The sequence below is a fragment of the Elephantulus edwardii genome, unplaced genomic scaffold (genome assembly GCF_000299155.1).
Source record: "Elephantulus edwardii isolate Elephantulus edwardi_28Jun2011 unplaced genomic scaffold, EleEdw1.0 scaffold00094, whole genome shotgun sequence".
Classification (NCBI taxonomy): domain Eukaryota; kingdom Metazoa; phylum Chordata; class Mammalia; order Macroscelidea; family Macroscelididae; genus Elephantulus; species Elephantulus edwardii.
The window spans coordinates 7298538-7308333 of record NW_006399844.1 but is presented as its reverse complement, the minus strand read 5'-3'; the positions used below and the strand labels follow the sequence as shown (position 1 = coordinate 7308333).

General features: G+C 47.3%; 1 protein-coding gene across 1 annotated transcript; it reads left to right on the top strand.

Annotated features, from left to right (window-relative positions):
* The first annotated feature begins 1199 nt into the window (after window positions 1-1199).
* On the top strand, window positions 1200-9300 carry SLC46A1 (solute carrier family 46 (folate transporter), member 1). The gene is made up of 5 exons (XM_006891074.1): window positions 1200-1427; window positions 1812-2664; window positions 6993-7076; window positions 8623-8779; window positions 9210-9300. Exons 1-5 carry the CDS (start codon window positions 1200-1202, stop codon window positions 9298-9300), a joined length of 1413 nt encoding a protein of 470 aa, XP_006891136.1.
* The last annotated feature ends 496 nt before the right edge of the window (window positions 9301-9796 follow it).

The window sequence follows — 9796 nt, the reverse complement described above, 5'->3', positions numbered from 1 at the left end:
TTGACGGTACACACACACACACACACACAAATAATAAAAAAAAAAATTTAAAAAAACACCCAGAAATGTTACTTTGAGAACTAAGGTGTGCCAGATTCGAATCATGATCTTTTTAATCTCCCCATATACACTGGCCTAGTGGCAAGAAGCTGCGCTGCGATCCTGAAAGCATCGCGTTTCGAGTCCACCAGCTGCTCCCAGGGAGAAGGATGGGCAGTCTCCTCCTCTGTGTTTAACTACCTCTGAGAACCCCCTGAAGATCAGCTCTGGGTCGGTTCCAGCTCTATGGTACAGAACAACTTGTATATAAACTTTGACAACAATAATTCATTGCCATCAAGTCAGATTCACTTCATAACTGACTTTCCAACAAACTTTCAGTGGCTGTAAATCACACCAGAGGAGATTGCCCATCATTCCTCTGGCGGAACAGTTTGTGGGTTCAAACTACTTGCCTTTGGGTTGGCAAGTCAAATTCTTACCTACTAAACTAGAAGAATTCTCTATACGGAAGCTAGACAATGAATAAGGAAGACTGAAGAAGAATTTACGTCTTTAGATTATGGTGATGGTAAAGAATATTGAATAACCAGAAGAATGAATATATGCCAGAAATACTGCCAGAAATACAATCAGAATGAATATACTGGCAGAAATACAATCAGAATAGTCCTTAGAAACAAAATGGCAAGATTAGGTCTTAACATACTTTTGAACATGTTACCAGGACAGAACAGTCTCTGGAGAAAGAGATATCTAGAGTAGAGTGAGATTTATTGAATGTCTATAAAAATGCTCTGGTTTTCTTTTCACAAGCACAGCAATCACTTTGAGGGTTGACCCGACTGGGCTGTGTTTCCTTCTGTTGTATCTCGGAGTCGCTATGAGTCAGCACCTAACAACAGCATTGCTAGTCTAGTAATTATTCTGAGCGTTTAGGACTCCAAGAAGGAAGGTTGCAGGGCGGTATCCTTGCACAGAACCCAACTCTACTCAGTCAGAGGATAAGAACGCCAGACACTTGGTGAAGAAAGGCCACCCACATGCAATTTATAGCGGGGGGCGGGGAAGTGAGAGGGCTGGCCATCCCCAGGCCCCTCCCCACCCCTCCTTGCTTTAACTGGAGCGCTGTGCGCAAGCGCAGATCCAGCACCCGGGCAGCGCGGTCTCTGTAGCAAACCCCGCAGGAGCTCACGCGCATGGAGGGGCGCGGGGGATCTCGGCGCGAGTCCCGCGCCCGCCCTTCGGCGGCTGTGCTGTTCCGTGGCCCAGTGGAGCCTGTCATCTTCATAGCCAACTTCGCATTGGTCCTGCAGGGCCCAGTCACCACACAGTACCTCTGGCACCGGTTCAGTACCGACCTTGGCTTTAATGGCACCCGCACCAAAGAGAGCTGCAACAACCACAGCGTGGACCCTACCATGCGGGTACGACGATAGCGAGGAGCGAGGGGCTGGCAAGAGCGTGGAGGGAAGTGGGTTGCGGGGCTAAAAGGAGAGATGGGGGTCGGGCAGAGCCTGATAAAAGGTGGAGGGGCCTTGGAGGGGTTCAGATATTAGTTCGTGGGCGGGGCCTGATGCGACCTGGAGATGCACCAAAGTTGATCTGAGAAAGCATGGCCTTAAAGGTTAACAGAAGAGAGTAAAACTAAGGAAATAAACCCCAAAGAAAGTTTTAAGATTCTTTCCTTCCAAAAATAACCTCCAACCCCATAGCTCTCAAGATAATGATGTTAATAAGTTAGTGGGTTCAGGGTAGATGGGGAACCCCGAGCTTAGAACCACATGCTACTAAGGTTTTTGCCCCCACAGGAAGTGGAGACCCTCACCTCCCACTGGACAATGTACATGAACCTGGGCGGCTTCCTAGTGGGACTCTTCACGTCCACCCTGCTGGGAGCTTGGAGTGACTGTGTGGGCCGCCGTCCGCTGCTGGTGCTGGCCTCGCTCAGCCTGCTGCTCCAGGTCATAGTCTCCATCTTCGTGGTGCAGCTGGATCTCCACGTTGGCTTCTTCGTGCTGGGCCGCATCCTTTGTGCTCTCCTTGGCGACTTCAGTGGCCTCCTGGCAGCTGGCTTTGCCTCTGTGGCAGACGTCAGCACCAGCCAGAGCCGCACTTTCCGAATGGCTGTGATGGAAGCGTGCATTGGGGTGGCAGGCATGCTGGCGAGCCTTCTCGGGGGCCACTGGCTGCGCGCCCAGGGTTACGCCAACCCCTTCTGGCTGGCCTTAGCCCTGTTGATAGTCATGACTCTCTACTCAGCGTTCTGCTTTGGTGAGACCGTGAAGGAGCCGACACACACCAAGCTCTTCACGCTGCGTCACCACCGATCCATTTTCCAGCTCTATGTGACGCCGGCCCTGGGGAAGTCCAGGAAGCATTTAGCCCTGTACTCGCTGGCTGTCTTCACTGTAATCACTGTGCACTTTGGGGCCCAGGACATCATGACCATCTATGAGCTGAGTGCGCCCCTCTGCTGGGACTCCAAGCTGATTGGTTATGGTTCTGCGGCTTACAACCTCCAGTACCTCACCAGCCTGCTCGGCCTGCGGCTTCTCCAGTGCTGCCTGGCTGACACGTGGGTAGCCGAGATCGGCCTGGCCTTCAATATCCTGGGCATGGTGGTCTTTGCATTTGCCACCATCACACCCCTCATGTTCACAGGTAACGTGGGAGGTTCCAGAGGCCACCCACTCTGTCCTCAAATGGAGTTCATGTCTTGGGGGAAAAAAGAGCATTTTGCCTTCAGTCGGCAAAGGAAGGCTGATATCCAAGAAATCCCAGGAAAACATATTCTCTTAGAGACCTTCAGTGGCCAAAGCAGCTAATCCACATTACCAACCATAAATGTTGCTAGTAATACAGAGTGTAGAAGATACAAAAGTATGGCTCATCGGCTAATCACCTCACCCCTTGGCCTTCTTGCCTGCTCATGGTGTTCCTAAACAAAGTCCATGCCCTTAGCGCCTCCATACTCACTTCTGTGATAAGAATCACAGACTTCAAAAAAGCCTTGGTCAGTGGCTTTGGGTTTTAAAAGAAGCCAGTCTCCTCAGACCTCATAGAGGATATTTCCCCTTGTTTTACTTCTTTTTTTCATTAGAAAAGTAGAAGGACACTCAGTTCTTACAAGCTGGGGCTAGCCAAGGAATGAGGAAGTTAACATTTTTAAAGGGACAGATTAATTTTTGTTGTTGTTAGGGGTGTGGGTGTTTTTAAAGAGATTGATTTTTATTGTGATTTGAGTGGCACAAAGCAAATTGATTTTACATTTGACCAGTCTTACACATTCTGCTTTGTCACATTAAGATGATGATGTTGTTATGTGCCATTGAGTCACCTGCGACTCATAGCGACCCTATGTACAATATCTCTGAAGCCTGCCCTGTCCTGAGCCAGTCTCACTGACTCCGACAAACCCACCCCTCTTGTCACTGTATCAATCCATCTCATCTGTGATCTTCCTCCCCTGCACTGTCTCTCCACCCTTCTGAGCATGAATCCTTCTCCAAGAATCGGTCCGTCCTGTGAGACAAAGCTTCAAAATCTTAGCCTCCAAGGAGAAACTCACAATATAATCAGACCCCTCTTACTTCCTCCCTGTAATTCTTATCTCCCTTTCCTACTACCTTCAGGATTTCATCCTCCGGTAAAAGCTGCTCTTTTGACCCTATGTGGTTGGTTAGTCTAAGGAGCAGTATGCTTTCTCCATACCTATTTAATCTGTATGCTGAACAAACTATCTGAGAAGCTGTACTCTATGAAGAAGAAAGTGACATCAGGATAAAAGGAAGACTCATCAGTAATTATCCAAATGATACAACCTTGCTTGCTCAAAGTGAGGAGGATTTGAAATACTGGCTGTAGAAGATTGAACACTGCAGCTTTCAGTATGGATTGTACCTCATCAAGACAACAAAAATCCTCACCAGTGGACTGATAGGCAACTTATTGATAGATGAAGAAAAGATTGAAATTGTCAATGACTTCATTTTACTTAGATCCACAATCCTTAACTTGATACCAGCAATCAGGAAATAAGGAGACTTATTGAAATGAGAAAGTCTTATGGTCAGGGACCTCTTCAAATAATTGAGGAGCAATGATGTCAGTTTGAGGACCAAGATGCTCCGTTGTCTTTTCAGTCACTTGCTGTGCGTCTGAGAGCTGGACAGTGACTAAGGATGACAGAAGAGGAATTGATTCCTTTCAACTGCAGTGTTGGAGAAGGTGCTTTGGACATGTTGCTAGGAGAGGTTACTCTGTAGAAAGGGAGATCATGCTTGGAAAGGTGGAGGGACAGCGAAGGAGAGTAAGACCCTCAACCAGGTGGACTGATACAGTGTGTCAGAGATTGTGTGGACCGCAGAGGATAGGATAGAATTCAGAGCTGTTCATAGGGTCTCTGTGAGTTGTACTTGAACTAACAACAACAGTCTAAGGAGTGAGTGCCTTCTGGATGTGACTGGTCACCATGTAGGCTTGTCTAGGGATGGAGTCCACCCTCTGGCCAGAGATGGGGTCCACCCCTCCAGCTGGGGTTGCGGTCTACACCTCTAGGTGGTGTAGTCCATAGAGAGTTGTACTGCTAAGCCAAAGGCTGGCCATCTCTGGTGGTTTGAATCCATGGGTAAAAGATGGGCAGCCTCCTCCTGTTCTCAGAAACCTGCTGGCAGGTTTATAGGTGGAACTGACTCAATGACAGTTTTTGTTACTGGATTGAAGAACCCTGGTTGCATAGTGAATTAAGCCTTAAGCTGTTAACCAAACCCATCAGCTTCTCCATGGGAGAAAGATGTGAAGTCTGCTTCCATACAGATTGACATCCTAGAAGCCCTGTGGGTTTGTTCTGCTCTGGCCGGTAGGGTTGCTGTGATTGGGAATACTCTTAATGGCAGTGGATTTGGTTTGCTGGAAATAAGGACACTCATCTAAAAGTTCACAGTTTTGCCAAAGAGACAAGGGCAAGAGAAAGGTTATGAAGAACAGTGTGAGCCTGTAACTAAATACAAAGGGAAACGGAGCTCACAGCTTACTGTCCATGCTCCTCATGACTGTGACCTTGTTGCTTCCTAGATTACCTGTTGCTGTTGTGACAAATTAACACAGGCTTGGTGAGTTAAAACAACAGAACTTCATTCTTGGCACAGTTCTAGAAGCCAGAAATCGGAATCAGTGTCGCTGGAAAGAAATGAAGGTGCCAGGAGCGCTCCCTGCACAGGCTCTGGGAACAGGGACGCTCTCCCTGGCCTTTTCTTCCTTCTGGTGGCTGCTGGCATCCTTCGGCTTGTGGCTGCATCACCCCAGTTTCTGCCTCCATGAGCATGTGAGACCCTGTTCTGTGCGTCTTCTTCTCTGTCCATCTTGCTCTGCTTCCGTATTACTAGGCAACACGTAATTACATTTAGGGTCCAGGATAATTTTCCAAACAAAGCCAGATTTACATGTTCTAAGGATTAGGGACCGATGTCGTTGGGTAGCTATTATTCAACCTATCTGAGAAGGCCTTGTTAACTTTACAGATAAAAAGTCAGCCTTAAGAGAGCTCTGGTGGTCTAGTGGCAAGAAGTTGCATTGCAATCCCAGAGGTACATGGTTCAAAGCCACCAGATTCTCTGATGGAAAAGGAGGGGCAATCACCTCTACCAGTCAGATCCTATTTGATGGTACACACACAAGATAAAATAAATTTTAAAAAAGCCAGGCTTAGTAAGATTAACTATCTAAGGTCACATAACAATAAACTCATTACCATCAAGTCGGAACGAACTCATAGCTGGCCCTCCAGTGGGTTTTCAAAGGCTGTAAATTACACGGGAGGAGAGTGCCCGTCTATCTCCCTCAGAGAAGTTGGTTGATTCTGAACTAAACCACTTGCCTTTGGGTTGAAATCAAAATTAAATGTTCTTGAAGATGTGGTTTTAGCAATTGGACAGGAAGTAAGTAATTTAAAAATTCAGTTATCCACCAAGTGTCATGCTGAATTTAAATTTATTTGTATAACTCCATTGAAGTATAATGAAAGTATGAATTGGAATATCATGAAAAATCATTTATTGGGAATTTGGAGAGATAATGACATAACCCATAATTTAAAGAATTTCAGTCAAGCTCATTTAGATATCCCTGATATAGAACAAATGGCTAAATCTTTACAAAATGGACTTCAGCATATGGATCCTTTTAATTGGTTACACGCAGTCGTTCTTATGGCTGTAGTAGGAAGGATTATATTAATTATTGTCTTTATTTTTCCAGTCTTTTTCAGTTTAATCTTTAAAGCTGTCTCTTCTTCATGCCAAGATATCTTTGAGCATCAGTTAAAAATAAAAAAGGGAGAAATGCCACACCAACTCCAAGGGAGTCTGCGTGACAAAATCACCCGATTGAGGCAAAAACGTCAAGGAAGTCAGCCTCTCAGAACGTGTGCTTTCTCCATGATTGTTCTTGGTCTTTCTGTAATTTCTCTTCTATTGTCTCTTTGTGTTTTCTTTGTGGGACAGGGAAAAAAGGCTGTGTTCTTTACACAAAGTGTTCCTATTAAAAGTTTGTTAGATGTTCCCAGAAAGAACTAAATGGAGGTGACGACTTTGATACGCAAACATTACCTCCGGTTCTTTTAGCATTACTAAAACTTCTCAAGAACAATATGATTTTAAGGGAATTCATGGATGCATTATAACAAAGAGCCCATTGTTCTGTTCCCTGCCATCTCCCTGTCAGCTGGTAGGTGGAATGCTGTAACCATGAGAGGTGTTCTGCAAAGAAAGCAGCTGAGAATCCCTGCTCACTCATGAGAGAGGTGGCAGGAGGCCCTAGCTTTCAATGGTGGCCCTGGTTCCTCCTTGGCCTTTGTCTCCCTGCCCTCACCATCAAGGAAGTTCTCTTGGTCCAACCTAAAGCCCATGTGGATATATATTCTCAGATAGGGTACTCACACTCAGACACCCTTCTCCCCACCCTCATTTTCCTGATGAATTTTATCTTCACAGGGTATGGCTTCCTCTTCCTGTCATTAGTTATTACACCTGTCATCCGGGCCAAACTCTCCAAGCTGGTGAGCAAGTCAGAGCAAGGTGAGTGTTGGGATCAACCTGCATCTGGTGGATGCTTCCTGGGCTGGGCAGATGGACCACATCACTCCCACCCTGGATAGGTGGGCGAGGTAAATAGACTTGTGTCAGATTGCCTCAAACTGCTGAAGATCATGATTCCTTGGTTTTCCGGGCCTCAGAGTTGGAATTTGCAGTTGCCAGAATACAATTCTATTCCTTGAGAGTAACTGGAGCAAAGCTTTCGCTCCCTCTAGGTCTCAGCTTTTCCATCTATGAAGTGAATGTGACAATGCTTGGGGTTCCCACTTCACCGGGTCAGAGTGTGTTCACTCAGTGGGAGTTAACAACCTTGTGATGGGGGTCTGTCACCAAGTGACAGGTGAAGCAGCAGAGACCCAGAGGGTCTATTTTTCAAAGTGTGGGTCTAGGAATCTGAGTTTTAAGTCCTGTCTCAGGTTGTGCAATTTGGGGCAGGTCCCTTTCCCTCTTCAAGCCTCAGTTTCCTCAGCTGTAAAATGCGTGACTTGAGGTTAATGTCGATTTATGTTGGCTTTTTGCTCATTTTCCTTCTCTTAGCTTACCTGTAATGGGCACCTGTAATGGGCAGCTTTTGGCTCTCCAGACTCCATTCTGGAAGCATCAGCTCAGCCACTTTTCCCCAGCTACCCTAGAAGTGGTACCTGACGGTGATAGAGACCCCAGTGCCATCCACAGCTGACCACGGGCTCTGCTATTCTCAGACTTCATGCACGTTCATACACTTACTCAGTCAGCTTTTCCCCTCACCTTCACTTGTGCCCAGAGAGGCCACAGGGAACAGGAAAAAAAAGAACAGCTCCGCTAACTGGCTTCCTTTAAGGGACCAAGGTTCAGGTGCTTTGTGTGTGAATCTAATTGTGCTGGCAATCCATGAAGTAGGGATTATCCTTATTTAACCAAAGAGAGAATGGGAACTCAGAGAGGATAAATGACTTAATCCTGTGATCCCACAGCTAGTGTTAGAACTAGGACTTAAATCAGCAGTTAATACAAAAAAAGAAGACAATTGCAAATAGTATAAACCAAAATCTATTTCTTCCAGGTTCTAACCCCCCACCCCCCAGTAGCCCAGGTTCTCATTTAAGACATCACAGGAGATTAGAGTATGAATTTAATAAAACCATTTATTTAGTACCCACCGTGGAATGGGTGGAGCCCCTGGGGGATGCAGATAGTTAAGTACTTGATAACTAGCCAAAAAGCTGGCATTCTGAACCCACCCAGAGGGACCTGGAAGGCAGGCTTGTCCTGCTTCCAAAGGCCACAGCCTTGAAAATGCTACAGCTGAGTTTTACCTTACACACACAGGTTAGAGGAGCCACGACAGTAACTAACAGCTACGAGCAGGTGCTTTCCATGCATAACATCACTGACTCATTATCACAGCACGAGGTTGGGTGTGGTTCACAGATGAGGGGGGGAGGCCCAGAGAGGTGACCTGTCCCAGGTTACACAGCTGTACTTCAGGCGGTGACACTAGGATTTGGCATCTTTTCCCAACTCAAACATGATATTTCTTTCTCCTCAGGTGCTCTCTTTTCCGCCGTGAGCTGTGTGAATAACACGGCCATGCTCATGGCTTCTGGCATCTTCAACTCGCTGTACCCAGCCACGCTGAGCTTCATGAAGGGCTTCCCCTTCCTCCTAGGTGCTGGACTCCTCTTCATCCCGGCCATCTTGATTGGGTAACTCAAGGCCCCAGACCCAGAGCCTCTGATCCCACTCCCAGGCTCACTCCCCTTGCAGAACTCCTTAAAGGCTAGTCCCCAAGGGTGAGCTGGAAATGTGAGTAGAGGAAGGATCCAGCTGACATTGCTTCTTGGCCCACACAAACCCATCCATTCTTATTTGTTAAATGGAACCCCAGTGGCAGACATGTCAAAGGAAACATGGCAAACTTTCTTGGCTAGTTGTGGCTGGGTCACAGGCTGACCTTTCCCTGTGGCCCTGAGGACCACTGTTCATAGCCCTCTGTCTCTGGGCCACTGTTTACCTTTCAGCTTGGGGAGGTGAGGAAGGAGACACCTCAAGGCTAGCCCTCTCAAGCAAAGGCTTCTCTAGACAGGGGACCAGTGTCTCCCGCAGCAAATGTGATCCCTCTCTCTGTTTTCACAGGGTGTTGGAGAAGGTTCATCCTCACGACGAGTTCCAGCAGTTTCCTGACCATTCCGATCTGCCCAGTCCAGAGGCTACTGGAGCCAAGTGAGCACTAACCAGCTGGAACTGTGTCTCCCAGATCCTAGCCCATGGCAGCACCAGCAGCTTCCCTAAAGCCAGACCCACGCTCCTACCCCATCTGTAGTGTGACAGCCGACACACGTCCAGGATAGTGACTCGGACCACACAAGCCCATTGATGCAGGGCTCTGATCACTCTTTATGCCAGCTGTCACTTAGACCCATTCAGGTGTGAGAGGCCCCAGTGGAGATGTTACTTCAGGAAGCAGCCTGTGCATGAAGACTGACATCTCTCCTTCCAGCCAAAATGGTACTGCCCACAGGCTCAGTCCTAATGTGTGACCAGCAGCTGCTGGTAACTCTAGTGATGTGTTGTTAGTGCTTGCCTTGTTAGAGGCAGGGCTGTGGGAATGGCCTGGTGCCTTCTAGAGGGACAGGAATGCTGTCTGTGGTGGGGAATCAGCCCATGGCCATGGCCTGTCTGTCCCCACCCTTACTGTGCCAATCATAATAAACCCATATACA

Excerpts from the sequence above, each read along its gene's own strand:
- SLC46A1 (XM_006891074.1), top strand. The coding sequence starts at position 1,200 with ATGGAGGGGCGCGGGGGATCTCGGCGCGAGTCCCGCGCCCGCCCTTCG. Across the intron at positions 2,665-6,992 it reads CACACCCCTCATGTTCACAG|GGTATGGCTTCCTCTTCCTG; the intron begins GTAACGTGGGAG and ends TTATCTTCACAG. Across the intron at positions 8,780-9,209 it reads ATCCCGGCCATCTTGATTGG|GGTGTTGGAGAAGGTTCATC; the intron begins GTAACTCAAGGC and ends CTGTTTTCACAG.